Below are 22,986 nucleotides of genomic sequence, written 5' to 3'. Positions count from 1 at the left end.
GTGAAAACATGATAAAAATGCGAAGAAAGCACGTGTGTGACGATAGTCGTAGCCCGGAAAAAATTAAATGTGTGGATATTTATCATGCTAGACCTCAAAAACTACGCATGTTTCAGCAATTAGGTCTGATTTCGTTTGCGTTCAGTTGTGCAAAAGCTTGTGAGTGGCGTTTGTTCCGTCTTTCTAGCTCCACGATCATTGCCACATCTATATGGGAATTGGGGTTAGCTCCCCTTTGCACCCACGACACCCATCGCCTAACTGGACTGCGGACACTTGGATTGCAAAGTGTCATTGATATCCAATCCCAGTTACGGAAGTTAATGTGTTCCTAATTTTGTTTTCTATCTATGTATCCTATATAACGCAACCTTAATTTTCTTTACATCTATGTATCCTATATAACGCAACCTTAATTTTGTTTTACATCTATGTATCCTATATAAGGCAACCTTGTGAAAACATTAACTTCTGTAACTGGGATTGGATTTCAATAACACTTGGCTGATACATTGAGTGCCTTAATACCGCGGTCCAGTTAGGCGATGGGTGTCGTGGGTGCAAAGGGGAACTAACTCCAACTTCCATATAGACGTGGCAATGATCGTGGAGCTAGAACGACGGAACAAACGCTACTCGCAAGCTTTTGTACAACTGAACGCAAACGAAATCAAACCTAATTACTGAAACATGCGTAGTTTTTGAGGTCTAGCATGATAAATATCCACACATTTAATTTTTTTCCGGGCTACGACCATCGTCACGCACGTGCTTTCTTCGCATTTTTATCATGTCCTCACTTTTTCCTTCATGGAATATCAGTCCTGATTTTTTTTTTTTTTTTTTTTTTTTTGTAATAGTTTATTCACATACAGAATTACTTTGTGGCCTAACCAGCAATTTTTAGCACTACGCCCGCCTGAACGCCCCAAAAATAGGATCAAAGTCACAGACTTCAACTTTCGAACCCCCATAAATCTACGGTGCCAGTAGTATCATACCTGTGGATATTTCTGCAGACTCTTTACATGCAATAGTATTCAGCACAAAACTTATAAACCCCTCTCCCCACTTTACGCCATTCCAACATACAACCCCTTTAAAAATGTGATTTTCTGTACTTGTTCTGGTGATTTCATGTATTGGTTTGCAATCCTGCATATTTATTTAGAAGCAAGTATATGTATTCTCTGTGTACCTCAGTCTCTCCTCTAAACATTCGTTTTTGTTTGGCGTTCGTCTGATTCGAACTTCCTGAGCAACTGTAGTTTTCGTACACGGTTCAAATGCAAAAATTGGCACTCTACCGACAACAAAGATGACCACATTCAGGAACATTTGTATATGCGACAAACTGAATATTGTTATTGACCTTCTCATACACAAGGTTCATTACACTCAAGTTTTTATAATTTTCGGAGATAGTCGAGCAACCTGCTCTGGACCACTTCATATGGATTGACTCTTTTTCATTACCATTTTTGGCCATGAAACAAATGTCTGAGAGATATGTAACCCCTGTATACAATTATGCGGTTTTGGAACGTATAATTCGGAGGATATGATGCTTTAAAAAAAAAATCAACGCTTTCAGTGTACCCCTAAAAAATGTAATAAAGAAATAGCTACCATTTTTTTTTTTAATATTCAGTTAGAACTGGACAATCTACACAAAATTTGGAATCGACCATTGAACATTGCACATTTCTAGCACTTGTGGTTTTCGAGATCTCATTTTCGAAAGAATTGGAGACAAACATATAATTTATCCTAAACAATAATAAAATGGACTTCGCTACTCAGGAGAGAGAAGGATATTTTAAATTAAAACGTGCGTGAACCTTGCAAATCAAACCTAATTGAACAAATTTAATATGATTACAGTTGTAAGAGTAATTGCTCAGAGCCAGAAGCAAAAGAATAACCAACATTATATACACACTTAGAATCCCTTATCTCTTATTTCGAGATTCTTATTTTGTACAGTTAGTATTATTAGTAATAATACCTTATTAACTTGCCTCTGAGTTTTAAGTTCTTTATTTTGTTATATTGAAAAAAAAAAAAAAAAGAAAATAAGAAAGTCCGTACAGTGCTTGTTAGCCCAAAGATTTAAAGAAATCAATGTTCCACTTTAAAAAAAAAAATCAAAATAATGGTTCGTCTTTAATATATAAGCTCATCATTAACTTTTAGTTGTGTGTGCCTGTAAAAAAAAATATTTTTTAAAAAAGAATCTGTTCAATTATTCAATAAAATATGTTCCAATTTAATACGTTATCTCATCAGTACGAATACCTAAATAATTTTATCGTATTAGATTCTGAACTGCAGTTGTTCAGTGTTGAGCTCGAAGACAGAATAAAAAGTAAATAGATCTACTCTGCAAGGGCATACAATTTTAATTTATTTATGAAATTTAAATTCCAGAAAATACTGCAAATGGGATGTTTTCCTACTAAGAAAGATACTTATCCATATGAGCAAGTCATTTATTTTCTCCATCTTCTCATTCCGGCAACATCACATACATATTTTGTATTATATGTATGACGAAGAAGATACTCGAAGATACCATCAAAAACATGTGAGGTTTAGCATTTCCTTTTCCATTGTTATGGATTTCACATACGAAATTATCAATTAAATATAATTCAGCAATGTCTGTAATAAAATTGTTTTGCCAATTATGAAATAATTTAGTTCCAGTTCTAGCAAAGTCACACTATGAATCAAAGAAAGTGTTTCTTCTGCAAATATGAACTGTAAGATTAGCCCTGTGACCACAAAACCTACTTGACGCTAGCTGGAATCGAACCTCATACCCGACACATCAAAGGTGAGCGCTTAACCACTGAGCCGCCGGAAACCGATTTTCGTAATTGTAGATGTCTTCCGCCTAATCATGGATTATGGGACGCAGTTGATGTACCACGTAATTGAACGCATTATTTTCGCCCTGTGGAACAGCTTTCGCAAGAATAATCGTTGATAGTTATTTGCCAGTATCATCATCTTCACATTTGCAGACTTTGTTTCAATTTTTATAAACTTAGTGAAGACGGTTCACGCTATTATTTTGATTACTATTTAATGAATTCAGGTTCGGAGATCTAGCCCACGTTTCGTCATTTTATAAACTCAGTGAAGCGTATGTATGTTTGTGAGCCATTCTTCTTAAGTTCAGTAACACGACTTATTTCTAGATTTAGAGTTTAACCTTCTATGTTTGTTTTAGCGAAATATTGTAAATTCAGGAAAGAAAGGAAACCTTGGGATCTGGTATTGACTCGTCACAAATCCCACGTATGTGCGATCTTACTTGAAACATAGTTGCATCTTGCAATATCATATAATTTGTCTTTGGATCAATAGAGTTGAAATATACATAAGGATCCCACGAAGCCTATGGGAAAAGATCTTTTAATAGGCTAATCCAAGTTGGAAGTTGAATGTAAGATAGATATGAGGAAAGTCGGTAGCAACAATTGTGACTTGGCTTGCCGTAGTCACTCTTTTGATCAATCCAATCCGTCATTCAGACAGTTAGTCCAATTATGCGCGTATGTTTCAGCGGCGATGAAGTTTGATTCTCTTAAGTCGTAAATGTTATATATGTTGTTGATCTAGATTTATAAAGGTTATTTAAGTTAATAATACTACGATATGGGTGTTTCAAATAAAATTATCAGTGCTTATAAATTAGAAACAGTTGAAGGTAAAGGGATGAAACAAAAAAAGATGGGAAAATGTCATATGCAGAGGCGGATCTAGAAGGTAAAAACTGGGGGAGCAGCTAGAACCCAGATTATGATAGGAGGGAATATGGTGAGTTTACGCAAATCACTTTAATTTGAAATCAGTTTACACACAGTTAACAAGAGCTAGGAATAAAAAATAAATCACCAGTTACACGAAGTACGAATTAGCAATTAATAAGTTGTAGGCATTTACATGTAGTTAAATGGATTATTTACAAAACATTACGCTGTATATGTAAAAAAAAATGTAATTAACATTCAAATTAGAAATTGTAGGAGAAAATAAATGTTGAACATAAATATTCAACTCACCACTATTAATGTTATCCTGGAAGTATCGAATAAACAATAAAAGCAACGCTTACTATAAACTTTCGAAACTGTATAAATAATAGCTTCAATTATTCTGTCATTCAAAAAACTGTGAAGCCTAGGCCCCTCCGGGCCCAGGCTACATCCGCCACTGGTCACGTAGTGAATTGAATGGAATGATGTGTTTCCCCTCAAAGCCCCTAATCATGGGATTCCAGATGTCACTTGAAAAATTTAAACAACAAGGTATGTAATTGTTTACATCATTAAATAAACGGTGAAAATCAAATAACTTTTGTAGGAAAATTTTCTTCGTATGGGACAACGCTTACGAAATAGCCACAATTCCGTAAATAGTTAAATAAAACTCACAGTTAAACGATGTGGAAAAAAAATTATCCTCTCAATGATAATTTAAAATGCATATCTTTCTATTAAAAAAAATTGAGTAACCCCCCGGGACTGCTTCATTTTGGGGGCCCTGTGGGTCAAGCGGAGCACTTCATTCGTTGCACCATATGGGTGGCCCAAAAGTAGGTATACACCCCTGCATTGATCAAGTATAACATTCTAGTACATAGATTTATTTGCTTCGATTGTTCCGGGCTTAAGTTATAAGTAAAAAGACCTTAAAAACAAATATAAAGAAACTAGGTCTACCTGTTCGATAACAGTAAGAAATTATATAAAATACGGGTCGGAATTCTATACCTACTTTTGGGCTACCCTGTATTTCCCTATCTTACTTTTAGTTTCATACTTTTATCTCCAGCCATTAGTAATTTGTAAGCATTATAAGCATTGAACGTTTTATCTGAGTGTGCAAGTACTCAAAATTAAATAGTGATCATTTCGTAAACGATTTCCCACACGAAAAACTTTTTGTTACAGAAGTTGTTTGTTTTTTCATGTTCTTTTTAATGATCATGAAAGATACATAGGCTACTTTTCTATTCAAAGCTTTCGAGTGAACCCTGGAGTTCCGTGGTTTAAAACCTTGTGGGGCAAATAAATAATTTCATTCGCTGCACTATATAACATTTTTTTTTTTCACCATCTTTTAATTCTCAGATTTTCTGATTTATAAATACTGGAGGTTTTATCTCTGAGATATCCAGTATAGTTGGTCACTTAACTAGTTTCCGAGTAATCTGTGGTCTTCAGTAAATGCATTTAACTGGAGATAACATTCAAAATCACAATTTATAAAATATCTCATCTATAATAACATCAGCAGGCATATCCGTCAATATGCCAAGAACGCTAATCTTCAGCATACTTTCCCTTATTTAACCACATTATTATACTTTCTAAACGTTTAGCATTACACTTTCCATTATTTACATCTATTGAATGTAAAAACCCAACTATCGCTAAAACTAAACAATCTCATAACATTTACAAGTTTAGTACCAACACTTTGAATATTTTCCGTACAATCACACAAACTCACTCAACCCATATTTGCCATCTTCAACAATTAATAACATTCCATTATGATATGTACTCTGTAAATTAAAGGAGACAGACGATAAATCAAACTGAATATCCCTCGAAGTAAACCAATGGATATCCATACGAGCTGAAATCGAACCTGCGAATTTACGTTCCTGAAAAATAAAATGAAATACGTCCCTCGATTATGTCGGCTAGGCGAAAGGAGACGATGATGATAAGAAATAAATGCAATGGTGAAATGGATAAAGTGGGAGGAAACGGTAGAACCCCAAGAAAACTCATGAACACGGTGTTTGTCCAACACAAAGACCACTTGGCACAGGCTGGGATCGAACCAGTTACCCCACGCACCAGAGGTGAATGCTGTACCACCGAGCCCTTCTTACGTTCCTGAAGTACACGAGACTGTTCAAATAAGAATGCTTGTGAGTATCAGTTAGGGTCTAATACTGACAATAAGTATATTAAAGCTTCTCAAATGTAAGAAAGAAGGGAAGAAAATAATGTGCATGACTATTAATTCTTTGATATTTACATCAATATTCCTTAAAAGCGTTCGGCGCCATATTTGGTGCCATAGATCATCGTTATGCGCCCGGCTTTAGCGTAATTACTATTCCAATAAAAGTTGATTGTTTATGGTACCGGTACGTCAATTTATCAATAGTGGGATTCCATTCCCTTGCTGCTTGGTGTAAATACGAACTCCTCAGTAGTAATACATTGTTTACCACATCGGAGTTTTCTAACGGATAACGTGACTGGCTGTATCAATGCTTACCAAGGTATACCATGGAAATACTAAAACAGAAACAAAATGAACATTACATTGAGTCTTTAGGAGGGAGGAGATGAAATTAAATTCAATTTTCCAAATGAAGTTAGTGGGAAGAAGCAGGAAAACTCACAGACAGAGTGTAACAAAAATTCGTCGCGAAAGAGGTAGTCATGTGCTATGAAATAGGTCCAAGGGAAACATCTGTACAGTGGTTTTTGGCTTTATAAATAAGTAATTTAAATAACTTATTAACTGTATTAATTATATCCATACTTCTATACGCCTCGCGGGTGTATAGGTTTGCCTATATAGTGCTTGTTTTAAACTTCGTGAAACTTTTCCCAGGATAAATAGCTGGAATAAAGTTGACTGGGAAGAAATTCCATCGAATTGGATCGCACATTAATAACTTGGCTCATGTGTGCTCACTTATAAAGCCCATAAAACATTTTTTCCCTTAATTTATACTTGTTTTGTCTTTTCTATGCACGCTTTCTGTGTATTCTTTGTCTCTCACTTGCTTTCTATTTTCCACACTCTTTAAAAATTTCTTGCAGAGATTTTTCCGCACATTTGAAGGACACAATCAGTATTTCTGTAGCTCCATGAGTAGATCGTTTCACTTCGCTAGATGTGGTCGCGACTCAATCACTTCCCAGGGAGTACAACACCCTGTACATAGAACAACGAGTGAAGTTGAGCCTGAATGAAGGAGAAACCAATAGTGCTTAGATTGAAAAAGGAGTCAGACAAGCCTGTTTGTCGCCCCAATTATTCAACATTTATAGTGAACGTTCATTGAAGGAAGCGCTAATGGGAATTGGAGATTAGAGGATTGGAGGGCAGATCATTAACAAGATTGAGTATGCAGATGTTTATAATAGTGAGTATGCAGATGATATGGTTATTATAGGTAAATCTGAAGAAGGACTATAGGAGATGATTGACAAAATAGTGGATACTGGGACACTATATGAAATGGAAATCAACATCGAAAAATCGAAAGTAATGGAAATATCCCGTGGAAATGCGCCCTTACAGATCAGAGTAGAACAAAGAGAACTTGAAGAGGTCGATCATTTCAAGTTTTGGGGAAGTGTTTTGACAAGAGACGCTTACTGCACCAAAGAGATCAGGTCAAGAATAGCCATAGCCAAAGAAACATTCAACAAGAAAAGATCACTCTTAACTAGCAGGCTTAATATTGGACTAAGTAAGAAGTTGGTCAAGTGCTATATATGGAGTATTAGACTGTATATTTCAGAGATTTGTCATTACGGAAGTTAAAGAAGAAATATTTAGAGACCTTGGAAATGCTGTGTTGGAAAAAGATGGAGAAGATAAAATGAAAACAAATGAAGATGTTTTAAAACGGATATGTGAGAAGAGGGTGTTTTCAGCCAGCATCTTTCGTAGGAAGGCCAATTAGATTGGACACATCTTGCAAAGAAATCGTCTTCTTCATGCAGCCAAAGAAGGGAAGATGGAAGGAAAGCGAAGAATAGGAAGAAGAAGAGTTGATTTGATTTTGAGTTTAACGTCCCGTTCAGCAGTGAGGCTATATGAGACGTGGACCTACTGATTAACGTGAAATTCGAACCACATGAGCTCCCGCCGGGAATATACAACTGATAGATTATGTGCAAAATAGAAGAAAATATTGAGAATTAAAAAGAGGAAGCGGAAGACGTGGAAAAAACATTTCCTGGTCCAAACCTAAAATTTAAAAAGACACAGAGAGAGAGAGAAAAGAAAAAGGAAAGAAAGAAACTCATTAGTTCCTGGACCTGTCAAAACGCAGAATACTTAATAATAATAATAATAATAATAATAATAATAATAATAATAATAATAATAATAATAATAATAATAATAATAAAATAGATGTAGTTCATTCAGATCCTCTTTCTTTTGCCTTTAAATTATCATTCTATGAAAAAAAAGTATTCACTTCGTTACAAATTCCCAACCATATTACCAAAATTAAAAGAATGACAAAAAATAATGAAAAATTACCGAAGCTTACCAAAAATTATTTAAAAAAATCACCGAAAATCAGAAAAAAAGACTTGAAACCTCAAAATTGGCTAAACATGAAAAAGAAATGCACTTGAGAATTACTTTGTGTGTGTGTGTTTCAGAACGAAGTATAATATGGTGTACTGTATATTTGATGAGCGGTGTGTCCACAGTACCAGAAAAAAAAGAGTACATTTCATGAACTTATGGCATCTGAAAATGACATATACCGCAGTATGGATTTGAAAATGAAATATTAATGTACAAAATAAAATGGTTAGAGCCATTTTGGAGATTTTTTTTTTCACTGTTCAATAAGCTACCCTTGTTTATGGGAGTAGGAAGGAAATTATTAAAAAAAAAAAAAAACTACGGAATCTTATAAAAACCTTAAGATCAAAATTTGGTGTTGATAGGCTGAACGATATGGTCTCTATTCGAATGTACTGTAGATACATCGAGACGAACGGACTAATATTCAAAAATAAATTTTTTGGTATGTAAGGACCCATTAAAATTTTGAATTCGATTTTTTCACGATTACCATACTTTCTTCTCCCCTGTCGTTGCTAAAAGGTAAAATGAACCGAAGTGAATTGTAACCTTTTCAAAGGTGCGTTCTAGTAATTTTTTTCTACTTACTTTTGGCGCTATTGTTAATTTCAAGTACTTAATTAGGGAATAATAATGTTACTCCTTTAGTACTCCAATTCTTATCGGGGGTCCGTGGTGACTCAGTGGTAGAGCGTTCACCTCTGGTGCTTGGGGTCCCGGGTTCGATCCCAACCCCCGCCAAGTGAACTTTGTGGTGGACAAACACCGTGTGCGTGGGTTTCCTCGGGGTTCTCCCGTTTCCTCCCACTTTCTTCATTCCACCATTTCATTCATTACTCATCATCACCGTCTCCTTTAGCCTAACCGGCATAACCGTGGGACGTAAAACTCAAAGATTTCATTTCATTTTTTTTTTCAATTCTTATCGTATGTTTCGGAATTCATCTATTTGCTAATATTTTTTTCTCTAAGAGCTGTGATGGTATCTTGCAAATACTTTGTACACAGCAAACAAGAACTGGAAAGTCTCCAGAGAATTGTTACCATCGCTTGTTACGATGACTATAGCGCACGATGTGTGGGCAATGGAGTACAACGCATATCGCATCATCGTTGATTTCGTGCAGTTGGAAATAGGATGTGGGGCTGTCTGTAATGCGGTGTCGTTATCGCACAAAGCCTTACCGACATGCGAGAAGAGAAATTTCTTAAATACAAAAAGCATGTGTGAAGCGCGTGGAATATTAAAAGAAATAGGGTTCTTGTATCCTTAGTTATCAATTTGTCCAGCAACTGCATAATATGATCTAGTTGCAGTTTGCTACTTACTAGATAAATACTAGCTTCCGAAATGTCAAATTGTCTCATTCTTTTTTTCAGTATTTTTTTTTTCATTAATTTTCATACATGTCCATCACGAAAGAAAGTTCTGTCTATACCTCAGAGTAGAGTTCAAATCTTATTCAAATCAGTCATTTTAATTGTAGTTTCGTAATATCAGTGTGTTATGGTAAGCATACACAGTGCGGCAATTAGGAAACGATACTTTTTTTTTTTTTTTTATATTCAAAGTAAGTTTTGACACAGAAGTTCTTTATAGTGCTGAATATTACAGTAACCTTGAAAACACATGCAGGTTTCCAGTTGAGAGGTCGCCTATGTGATGCGGCTAAGTATAGACTGAATCAGTGATGCCAACTAGTGCAAAAAAATACATTTTGTGGGATTTTTACATTTAAGTTTTCAAGTACAGTTAAAGAAAATTTTTGGCAGAAGTGGCAGCATGTATATTTCGTATATTTCTTTCATTAACTCCAAGAAAATTCTCTATGAGCGAGAAGTAGGCTAATGACGCTTCAGTAAATGTGAAATCAATACTAATTGTCAACACGGGTGTCTCTGGCATGTAAAATTTGGGGGGGGGGACATCGAAGAAAGTGATTAAAATGGTGCTACCTAGCCCAACCTATTTATTATCTTCGATTCCATTTGTTACCTGTCTGCTTACCTTCACGGATCCCCTAAGGTATATCAAGAACTCTGATATTTCTATAATCGTTCCACAGCCTGAATAATATATTCCAAATAAATATGATGATAATGGTGATTATTATTTATTTATTTGTTATTCTGTCGTTAGTAAATAAATTAAATTAAAATGAAATATTGAATATTTTGTACTTCAAAATATTGGGGGGACGCGACCCCCTCGTCCCCCCCGCCAGAGACGCCTATGATTGTCAAATTTTGTTATTGGAAAGTGCTAGTGTGAAATTGATTTATGCAAAAACTTGCGAATCTCAAAAAATAAACAACAAGAAACGTTAGTTGTGCTCTAAAGTTTCAAAAAGAATCATAAACGGAAGAAGGTAAATTATCAAACGAGAAATAGTCAATTTTTAAAACGTCCCACACAAAATTAACTGGAGAATGAAGTTTTTCTAGTTTCATAACGTTCAGTAGAACATTACAGCACAAAAGCGTGATGGAAATCCTAAATTCTGACAACAAAATGTTCTTGTTTTCACCAACATTTCCAATAGTCTCTTTTAATTATAGAAAATATTTAATAGAAATTCAGAAGATGAAATTTACGTTAAAAAAAAAATCGACTCAAATATTGAAGAAAGTACCGTATTTTAGAAAATTTTGTAATTAATATAGCGCGTGGGAAGTTTAAGAGCAAAATGGGAATTTCTCTCTCTCGATATTGGATTTTAGAAGATTCTACCTTGGCATCACTGCACTGAAGTTACGAGACCTTGTCGCTGGGACAGAAAATGGTTTATGCTTGGACTTTTCGTGTGGGAGGAATGATATATTAAGAGTTGCCAGCATAGTGTAGTGAATTTACAGTACATTGAAATTTACCCGTGGAAATCACTAATTCGAAAACGCAATCGTAATTTCAAATAATAAGCTACTGCTTCTCAAGGGCGCCGAGCCTGCCCTCCCCCCCCCCCAAAGCTCATGTGGGCCCTCCTATTTTATTTATGAATATACAATATTTGGCATAATTTGAATGCAATTTGTCTTAAAATCTATACCTATATACCTTCTGCATCTGAATGGGCCCCCCAAATTTACAGAGAAATCGGCGCCCTTGCTGCTTCTGTGTACATGATTTTCTATTAATGCATTTCAGAAACTATGCATAATTGAAGTAAATTGACATGGTAGTTGAATCAAATTGTTGTTAAAAAAAATAAATAACTTAGTACACTAGATTGCAAGTTACTGATTTCCAACAATGAGCTGTTAGAAAAGTTTGAAAGAACCAAAGAGAGGTCTTAGTACTACAAGACTTGCATAGCTGATAAGGAAATGTAAGGAGATGAAGTGTGGCGAGTGGTAACGACTTTGTGTTATTTAGTCAAAGGCAGCAGTGTCGTAAACTAGGGGAGAAAAAAAGGAAAGCGATATAACAATGTGTTTTGAAAAGACGAACTACGTCACGTGGATCAAGATGGAAGTGGCACAGTGCACAACAATGTTGTCAGGAACTTCATAACGATCTTTTCGCTAAAATGAAGAACTCACTTAATGGGAAGCACTACGACCTTATTCGTGCCATACAGCGATTCCTGCGGGACATAGACAAAGATCGACGCACTGACTGTGTACCGGTACGACACCTTCCACACGTGTAGCAGAAAGTGATCGAGATAAAAGGCGACTACGTTGGGAGAATGTAACAGGATTCTTCTGTACATAAAGTCGCTTACGAATTATAACAACGTTGTCATTACTTTTTATCTAGCCCTTGTAGAAAGAAAGGAATACCAAAAAGAAGAAAGAAAGAAAGAAAAAGAACCGGACAGTGTTACGAGAACTAAAATTGAGCTTGTAATTTAACGTCCTACAAGTACATCCTTTAGGTCAAAAGAAGGCCTGGATGGCTAGTGAAAATGAATGATTACAAAAGAATTGTGAAATCAGAATGGGAAAGGAAGCGGTAGAATTCCGAGAAAGTCCATAGATACGATGTTGTCCACCTGGGATCGAACCAGACACCCCCTCGCACTAAATATTGTGATAGTAACAAATTCGATAAACAAAATCATCTAATATAATTTAAATCCAAAATAATTCCATTGTTAAAAAGTTAACGATTATTATAACAAAATAAAACAGTATAATCATTGAATGTGGTTATGTACCCCTGACGATGCTAGTGGAGTAGCAAGCGAACTAATCGTAGGAAACAAATATAAAATTATTCACACGTAATCGTCATGTAATTAATCACAAATTAGTAATATTTTAATAGCAAACGTTATTAATCATTTACATGACTAAATGGTCTTTCACTCGATCGATATACCTAAATTTTTGTCAATCGGTGGACAGCATTATAAGAAAATGAAAAACTAAATGCAAGATAAAAGGGGGGGGGGGATGTTGCATAAGATAAAATAACGTTTTTTTTTTTTTTAATTCTGATAAAATATGTGAGAAATATTTGTTACTTACCTCCGCAAACACCAATGCCATTTCTGTTCAGCGTATCAGTTAATTACATCATCTTTGGGAACATAGGCGCCCACAGAGGAGGGCAAGAGGGGACAATCGCCTCTCCCTGAATTTTCGAAAGAGTTTAATATTTATAGGCTCTTCTGGTGACAAAAGTTTGCTTTAAAAATCAACATTCAAATAAATGATTAGGAGCAACAAAATTAGTCCAGCCTATCCACAAGATTTTAACCTACTCCCCTCCCACGTGTCGTGTATGATTATATTAAGCCTGATGAATGTAATGGCAAAGTATTTTAAATGATAGCATCCGTCAGTTGAGTTGAAAAGATAATTTCGCTCTTTGCTGTTTCTTTTGCAGACGTGAAGTTATACTACGAGCTAAAATAATTGATCAGTTTGACATGAAGGATTATGTGCACATCCATCTTAAAGTGATTGAGTGAGAGAAAATGGAATATATATATATATATATATATATAATAAATGTGTGTGTGTCTTGCCCCCCTTGGAAAAAATCCTGCGGGCGCCCATGTTTGGGAATTAGATGGATGAATATTGTGGGTATATTGTAATAGTAATTAAACGATTCCCCGACTTCTGTGCGCTTTTTTTCTTCGTTTCTGTTATCTTATATTTGACTTGATTGTTTTGATAATGTCATTCGCCAAAAGACGAAACTTCTGCTCCAAGATTGGTCTACATCCATCTATGACTGGTAGATCGTTTAAGGTATTAAATTTCCCTCTGTGTGATAATATAAAATAGGAAACATTTTCAAGAAGAAAAGCATGTTTGTTCATTTGCGGTCTTTTGGCCTCTTAAAAAAAAATGGATTAGGTACCTACTCAGAAAAGAAGGTCATTTTTTCTTGTATTCTAGCATTGCATTTTCTTTTTGCGATCTCCAAATCAACTGATCTTACAGTATTTTCGTATGTATTATTTCGCTGTCAGATGCTGGATTCCCATTGTTCTTTTGCACTCACACTGCTCTTGTGAAGAAAATTGGGAATATTTTATGAAAATTTTCGCTAACATTTCGTTTCTTTTACTAGGTCAAAACCTGGGGAAATTTCCTACATTAGACTTTATCACCAATTGTTGACTGTTGATCGGATATATATTTAACTTTGAGTGCCAAAACAATATTTGGAGGTAGTCGAAATGGACTTTAAATATTTTTCTGTGAGGAGTTTCAGCTTCTTACTATGGAGGAAGTTCAACTTCGACAATTATTGTATACAAACTCTCACATTCTAAATCTCAGAAATGTGTAGTGATCCTGTCTCCACCGGATATTGGTGTGTAATTTTTGGGACGACAAATAAAAAAATCAATGATAAACATGTCCCAAAGATATCATTTTTGTTTAATAGTAATTTCTGAGTAATAGTAAGTGTCTATAGAAGAGTAATAAAAGCTTTAATTTTTGTCCATTGTTTTTCGTGATTTTCATATAAAAAGAGTTAAGTTTCATGATGTGAAGCTAACTTGCAAACTATAAGGATCCAAGATCAAAGCCAGAAAATTTTGATTTCAATTGAGGGAAAGGATGAATATCGAACCTATTCTTTAAACGCTGAATCCGTATAAAAAAAAAAAAAGCACCATTTTTGCTGTGAAACTTGCCTTCAAACAAACGACCAGACAAGGTCATTTTTCCATACTTGCACATAGCATAATTTGGAATTTTAAAAGAACAAATCCATATAAACCTCCTCGTGGGAAGATTATGTTTACAGAGGGGATTGACGCATGAATATGCTTATGGATAGATACTTTAAAGAAAGATCCTTGTTTCTGTCGACTCAATAAAGAATGAATAATGAACAATCTGAAATATCATGTAGTATATGATTCTTGTGCATTAACACTTATTTATTATTATAACCATGATTCTGACCGAACATTTAAACTTTTTTTTTTTTTTACTGTCCTTAAGAGCTTCCTCATGGCTAAGTGGTTAGCGTACGTACCTGTTGGCGTGGGAAAACACAGGTTCGATTCTCAGCGGGAGCTCATGTGGATCTCATCCCATGTTAAGCTGTAGGTCCACGTTTTATATAGCCTCGCTGCTAAACGGGACCCTAAAAAAAAAACTCTTTCTTCTTCTGTTGGCATATACCTGTATATAAAATTATTTCGTATATTACTGTATTAGACATGCATTAATGAAAAACATTATTGAAGTATACTTAAACTGATGAAATAATTTAAAAGAAAAAATTAACAACTCTGTGATATTATTGCATTCGTGCCTATAAATTGCAATATATAAGGATAAGGATATAGTGATTTGTGTAATTTCGTTCTATTTAGCTAAAGGCTACTATAATTAATTACCTTTTTTATTATTATTATTACAGACAAAAATGAACCTTCTAGATTTTTGGGAGAAGGGGTAAGCTTTAAAGCCAAACTTATTGGTATTTTGGAGGTGAATGAGGCGCGTGGAGACAGAATGTGCCAGGAGGCGTTAGCAGATCTTAAAATGGCAATAAGAGCAGCAGGAGAACATAAACAGAGAATCACCATTAATATTGCCATTGATGGGTTGCGGATACGAGATGAAAAAACTGGGGTAAGTTACTGATGTATATTTTATGCTTTTTTCCTTTTAAAAAATCCTAGTGAATAGTCATAAGAAATAACCGTCAGTGATTTTTCTTATTTTCAGTAACATGCCAATTTAATGTGCAACATGTTCAGTCTGTAAGCTTATTTCATTTTCTGTAAACTAGAGTATATACAGTGAAACCTGCCTATTTTGGCGACTGTCGTTTTCATTAAAACGTATTCAACTAGATAGATGGCCAACTTATAGAAAATAAGGCGAATAGACGAATAAAAATATTCTGAAATATGCAAATGTTCATATGTAAACATTACATGTAAGGAGATGGATGAACACACACCACTATAAATATATAACACGAGAAAAAGGATTTTTTAAAAAAAATTGTAGTTTTAAATGTGTTTTACTGTCAATTGCAACAGTACATTATAGTATAGGGCAGGAACACGTACCTGTGGGACATTTTAGAGTCCCTCGAAGTATTCTCCTAAAGAATCCATCACACACTGTCATGGAGTCAGCATAGTTTGTAATATACTACTGTGTGCTGTTGCAATTGACAGTAAAACATGTTTGAAACGACAAAAAAGATTTTCGTCTTTTTTTTCTTGTGCTATATATTTATGGTGGTGTGTGTGTTCATCCATCTCCTATATATAATGTTTACATATGAACTAACCTTCCATTTACATATTTCAGATTGTTTAATTCGTTACCATTTTCAAGAAAAAAATAATTGCCATGAATTTTGCAATGGCCCTCGTATATTTTGAAGTAACAACTACATATTACAGATCGTGGTGTATACATTTCTAATATAATCATTAATTAATACCTGCGTATCAGTTTGTATCTGAGATGTAATTGTAGTTACATCTCAGATCAGAGCTCATTTGTAGCTATATGATTAGCGTACGCAGCTTTGGCGCGGAAAACTTGGGTTCATTTCCCGGTGAAAGATCATGTGTTCCGCATTTCACCTTAAACTGTTGGTCCACGTCTCATTAGCCTTCATGCTGAAAAGGGACGCTAGGCTAAACTTCAACCAATCATCCCTAACGGTCCTTAGTGCTAGATTTTCAGATGCATCCTGCTAATGATTTAGACCACCAAGAAGTGGGAACGATCTGTTACTTTTTTCGTTCTTTTTTATACTTTGCAACATAAGTTCGATCGTCATTTGTTATTTCTTTATTTATTTTTTTATTTTTTATTTATTTATTTATTTATTTTTTTTTTTTTGCAAGTTTTCCAATTCTTCGAACACGTGACGAAGATCAAAAACACCCATAGCTCAAAAAATCAGTGCGGATATAGACTGGACTAATGTGAAATATGAATGGGATGTTTCTATACATTCACGCACCGATATCACACACAATAGAAACATTCAGCAGTACAATCGCCCCCTGTATTTTTGGAAAAAATTCATTCTGTGGCTAAATTTCTCCTTTAGACTCATTGGCCTTCCAAAACATAATAGTAAAATATGTTTGCGAGGCTACGTAAGAAATGAGGATGATCGCGTATAATGCCAAATGTAGGGGGGTCCAACATGCGGAGGTATATTTAACATTAATAGTAAAGGAATAACTTTGCGTCAATGTGGCCCTATTCCAAGGTAGACAGGTGGCCAAGTTAGAGAGTAATAAGTAATGCATACATATCTTGAGCAGGTTCATCAGTAATGAGTCGAAGTTAAGCAGGCGGTCAATTTAGAGAAAGACGGCCAAATTAACAGGTTTTACTGTGTGCAGGGATAAAGATGCGGGGGGATGCTGTCCCCTCACCTCCAAAATATATGTATGGCGTCCCCCCAGTTCCTAACAAAACTATAATGAGCAAAGATAGTCAGGGGGACGGCGTGACGTCATGCCGCTTCCTACCATCCCCCTACCTTTTCAGATCCACTTTTATCCCTGACTGTGTATGTATCTATGAGACGATGGCAAGATATACGTATATAATATTATGTACGTTTGTACGCAGGCAAGCAATTACAACCGTATGAGATAAATTTGAAATGCTTTTAGAACACTGGTGAAAACGAAATATACAGGATGGATTATTTACCTTGATGTCCTTGTAACTTGTAAACTAATAAACTAAAAACGCTGAAAGTTTGTACCTTGCAAATATCGGCAGGAGGTATTGCTTGGAACTTCTGACTTACCAAAAGAAATAGGTTTAGTAGTAATATTTGTCACCTTGAGCTGCTTTGGGTAGAGTTTTATGACTTAAAAACTTGTATCATTGTAGCACACAAACATGATTCAGATTCACTGTTACCATCATCGCCACTTTGCCTATAATTTTTAAAAAGTTGAAGTTCTGCTTGTACTATATCAATATTAAGTCTGTTTCTAGTATCTGTCTATAGATATTTCAGTTTTGAAAATATTTTCTCACATTCAGTGTTGCAGTTAGATATAGAGAAAAATATGAAAGTCTATTATTTTGTAGTTTTTAAAATTTGTAGAACATTCCCTAAAAATGAGTCTATACTTTTCTTCGTCTCATATATACTTTTCCTTATATATATACCTCAAAACGAAAGGTCCAAAGAGCGCATATAGTGCCACCATGAGAAATCAGTTAAACTTTTGGGTACCTAAGTTGCTTCTATATTACGTACTTCACTAAAGATATTTCAGTTGCATTTGTGTTGCCTTTAATGAAAACAGGAATTAAGTTTGCTAAACACACCTGCCTGTAACAAAAAGTAATACGCAATTTCTTGGACTTTTCTGCCGATTTGTTGACATTAAGAGCCTCTTTTTATTGAGTATGCTTTATGAAACCATTTGCCATTTTGTTTTCAAAATTAGAATAGGGCTAGTATGTTAAATACTTACATTTTCTTGCTATTGTCACAAATAGAACATATATTGACAGGAAAGTACGAGCTGATAACTGTTGTTGGTATCCAGCTTCCCTCGCAAAGGGCCTATCTGGTTTTCCATAAAGAACCCCTGTGTCATGTGATCAGGTCAAAAGTCTCGTTGTGCTAAATTGAGTCTGGAGAGTTCAAATCCAGATATGTGATATTTCAAGCACGTAATTTCCGCATGGGGTGAACTGAGTAATTCGCAGAAGATGCAAATACTTTATCATTATTATTGACTTTTACTCAAACAACTTGACTTTTGACACTGTTCTATCTGTATTTACCTTACGTGCTATACATCGTTTTAAAGCTCTTCATTATGTCTTTTGCAATAAGCTTTCAATTAGGCATCTCATTATAGTTTTTGAGATATGTAGACGACTTCATCTTTTCGTTGATTTTCCATTGGCATTACTGTTAATGTTTCGTGCTTTTAATTTTTTCCTTTCTTTTTACTATGTTCCATCCATTTTAGGACAATTTGCTTTGGAATATAGAATCTACATTGTCTCTTCTACATTTGAGCTGAATTTCAGCCATCTCCCCATTGCAACCGTATAGGCCTTTTGTAGATGTGTTATTTCTTTTCAGGATATTAAATGAAAAGTTAAGACTGGTCAACTTATCTCTGTGTTGAACTTCTATATACTTTTTGAGGACTACTAGAAACAGTGGTCTATTTTTTATGTTTATTTATTTGTTTTCAATGTAAATATTACATAAAAATTCATCGTTCATTATTTGTCAGGTTAGTGTTCATAAATAATTATCTGCTTGGCTGTTAGTATCTTTAACTAAATGAATGTTTTTCACCGGGAACTTGACAAACAAATTGAATCGGTGAGTTGAAAAAGGTACACATTCCAAAAATATAAACTTTCGGAAAACTAAGAAAAACTGTTTTGTGAGAAAACTAATTGTTCTACCAAAATATTTACTATTGTCAATTTGTGTCGTTTGGTGTAGCAAACCTATTGCACATGGTACCTGTACATATATTTTTATATATATACCATATAATTGTGTAAAGATGTTTAGGAATATGTTCCTTTTTCAACTCAATGTTTTTAAATGCACAATACCTTATCCCAATTAGTGGATTATGTTAAACAGGTTTCAAAAATAAGTGAGTAATATTATTCAATCTTTCTATAAAAGCAAACAAATGTATTTGAAAACTGTTAGCTACACATATTGACAAAAATAACAATGTTTTCCGGTAAAACAAAGGTCATTGTTGAATTTTTCAGAGTAGACAATCGTCAATCATCTTGATCTAGCGGATCAGCAGCTGAAAAACAAAAGCCTTGATCGAAAAACTTTATAAAAACATGTTCCCTTTCAGTTTGACCATCGTTAGTAATTTTTTTGTGTGATTAAAACACACCGAGCTGCGAAAAAGTGCTGAGATAATAACATTGAAACGATTTATTTTACTTTGCCATTGCAAATCAGTCTTTTTTGGTTACATACAGGGTCCAATATCATAACCTACCATAAAACATGTCTGTAATAAAGATAGCAATACTTAGGCTAGGTTAGGTTAGATTGTATTATGAAGTTTCGTGTTATATTCAGACTGTAGTTAGGATAGATAAGTTCAGGTGAAATGAAAATAGTCTAAACTAATTTACAAAATATAAAATACTGAATATAAAATTTACATGTTTTTCATTGTCATTAAGCGTGTTTGATTTAATTTTGATCTTCAGGTCTTCACAGGTACTGCAGGCACCGACCTGAGGCCTGCCAAATCGGTAACCAAAGTTTTTCTTGAAATATTCCAAATAAAACTCATACTTAATAACATTCTTCAACTCAGGACATTTTTCTATGAAAAGTTCATGCATTTTTGCCACATTAGGCTGAGCATCGAGATATATGGTTGATGTAGACGTATAATGTGCGACATATTTATGAAATTAATCAATATGTTCATGTATTTTAACTAGATGTGAGGCTGGAATAGCATTAGCATCGTGTTTACCTCTCATGTCAATAGGGAAATTCCAAGAAGCCAAAATCTTTGTCAACCTAATAACAACTTTGTGTGACACCGCATGAAGGCTTATGTACGCATTACGACATACTTCAACTCTGCTCGTCCCTTTCATGGCAAATTACTTGAAAGAGGACTCGTATTGCTTTGGGTTTTGATTTGATGGTCTGAGCCTTGCAGCTTCATGCCTCTCAATTAGGCTCACTAATAATGTGTCCTGCTCGTTCTTAGGTCTGCCACTATATAGAGTTTTAATAATGTTCTCCTTTTCCTCAATAGAGAAACTATCCATGCATTTTCTCACTGCTTGGGCCGGTTGTTTTGGCTCGAACAAGAACGCCTGCTGAAGTTACAAACTCGACGCCTCACCTCGACGCCTTGCTAACTTTTCCATCTTCCGTACAAGTTTTTCTTTGTTAAGTCCACCCTTTTTACGGCTTGGTTCACCACTGTCACTGTTTCGGACATTGATACTAGGTTAAAGCAAAGAAATACTAATTAACTTCACTACACTACTTTTCGCAATGATCTTCACTTTCCACTTTTAACACAACCAACATGACCTTAAACAACAGTTCACCTGTTAAGTCATAACACATAACTGAACACTAGCGCTGTGGCGAGTGCCGCCGGTACTAGCGCGGCTGTGAGTTGAAGAAGGGACATATTCCTGGAATATGTTCCTTCTTCAACTCAATCGCATCTACATATTTTTGGCAAGCTCATTTGCAATAGTGAAATATGTTTCTTTTTCTGCTGTATGGATGTAAATACGTTCAAAGAAAAAAATGGCTATCTCAGTTTAATTTGTGATATTTTTGGAAAATGTACCTTTTTCAACTCACCCATTCAATTGGTGATTTACTATAGTAGTTCCAATTTCTTTTTCTTTTTCTTTTTTTTGATTGTTTGTTTGTTTGTTTTTAAATATTATGTTGTTGCGTTTTATTTATGTATTTATTTTTTTATTCATTCATTTTCTTTTCTTATGTTATTTTTTCAGTGTAAAATGACTATATAAGATGTATCTCAAACTTGAATAAATAAAAGTAAGTTATGTTGATAATTGTTCTCGTAGCGAAAATGAATTTTCTTCCTTGTGAAATTTTTCAAGTCTCAAGTCTGCGATTAATATCATTGTAGATAACTATAGGTGGCCATTCTAAAAAGACTGAAGTCCCGTTGAACCTCACTTAATTTCATTATTAGTAATGAAGTTGAGAGGTAAAGACCTCATGAGGTTCAGTACCAAAGTGTGAGATTAAATGCCAAATTATTACAATTTTGGAGGTAAATATGATACCAGAACAAAGCCAGAAAACGTTAGTAGATCCTAAAATGTCATTAGAAAAATCAGAAGATAATGTATATACGAGGGTCATTGCTAAAGTCGTGGGAACTATTTTTTTCTCGAAAAAGGTACGAATAAAAAAAAATTGAAATATGCAAATGAAAGATTAGTTCTTATGTAAACATTACATGTTGGGAGATGGATGAACATACTACCATAAAGGTATAGCACGAGAAAAAATTGTCGTTTCAATTGTGTTTTACTGTCAATTGCAACACAATAGTACAAGGCAGGAACACGTACCTGTGACATCTCCTGCCATCTTGTGGATTCTTGAGAAGACTCCTGATGCCATAAAATGCACGTAGTTGCAATTGACAGAAACATTTTTGGAAAGAGAATTTTTTTTTGTCTTTTTTTTCGCGTGCTATATCTTTATGGCGGTGTGTGTGTTCATCCATCTCCCTACATGTAATGTTTACATATGAAGTAATCTTCCATGTGCATATTTCAGAATTTTTTTAATTCTTTACCATTTTCGAGAAAAAAATAGTTGCCATGACTTTTGCAATGCCCCTCGTATTTCTTGTTATCCTAAAGTTTGTAAAGGATACTGAATATATTTTATTGATTTTAATCAATATGGACAAAACTGTCGGTCATGTATGTAATACTAGTGCTATATTCTTTGAAAAGTTAGTCCAAATTTTAAGGACTGTATTATTATTATTATTATTATTATTATTATTATTATTATTATTATTATTATTATTATTATTATTATTATTATTATTATTTATAAAATTTGAAGCCTAGAAGTACTGACAGGCTGAGGTTGAGGTAAAGTGAGGTTTGGAAAAATTGACAGTTTCTAAAAGGGATACACATAAAGAGAGAAACATATTGAATTTTTTTGTTAAATATTGCGTTTTTCGAAAATTAACTTCAGCAAAAATGAAGCAAGCCACGTAGTTTATTATTTACTTATTTTTTATTTATTTTCATTTTAGGCTGTAATTTGGATGATGAATATTTTTCAATATATTTGTTTTTTTAAAGGACTGCTTGTATCATCACCCCGTTCACAAAATCTCCTTCATCGCTCAAGATATGACGGACTCAAGAGCGTTTGGCTATATATTTGGATCCCCAGATACTGGACATAGATTTTTTGGAATCAAAACGGACAAAGCTGCCAGTCAGGTAAAGGAATACTAAAAGTTCACTATTTTAGGATTAGGCAAAAATCTTGATATATTTTTTGTTTTCTGACATTTCTCATAGTATTTTAATCAGTGGTTTTAAGCGCTAAAATATATATGTTAAAATTTCGAATGCATGCGCAACTTTTTTTTTTTTTTTTAATTGTCAGACACC

At 34.4% G+C, this 22,986-nt stretch overlaps 1 protein-coding gene across 4 annotated transcripts in view; it reads left to right on the top strand.

Moving 5' to 3' along the window:
• The window catches only part of Dab (DAB adaptor protein), a 172,962-nt gene that overhangs the window by 100,267 nt on the left and 49,709 nt on the right, over positions 1–22,986 (top strand). For all 4 annotated transcript variants that reach the window (XM_081742583.1, XM_081742585.1, XM_081742587.1 and 1 more), the window contains 2 exons: positions 15,224–15,438; positions 22,669–22,812. In XM_081742583.1, the coding sequence (XP_081598709.1) occupies positions 15,224–15,438; positions 22,669–22,812 (359 nt within the window). The remainder of the gene's footprint in view (positions 1–15,223; positions 15,439–22,668; positions 22,813–22,986) is intronic.

Source organism: Thermobia domestica, chromosome 16 (genome assembly GCF_964235325.1).
Source record: "Thermobia domestica chromosome 16, izTheDome1.hap1.1, whole genome shotgun sequence".
NCBI classification, from domain to species: domain Eukaryota; kingdom Metazoa; phylum Arthropoda; class Insecta; order Zygentoma; family Lepismatidae; genus Thermobia; species Thermobia domestica.
This window is presented reverse-complemented; position numbering and strand designations above follow the sequence as displayed.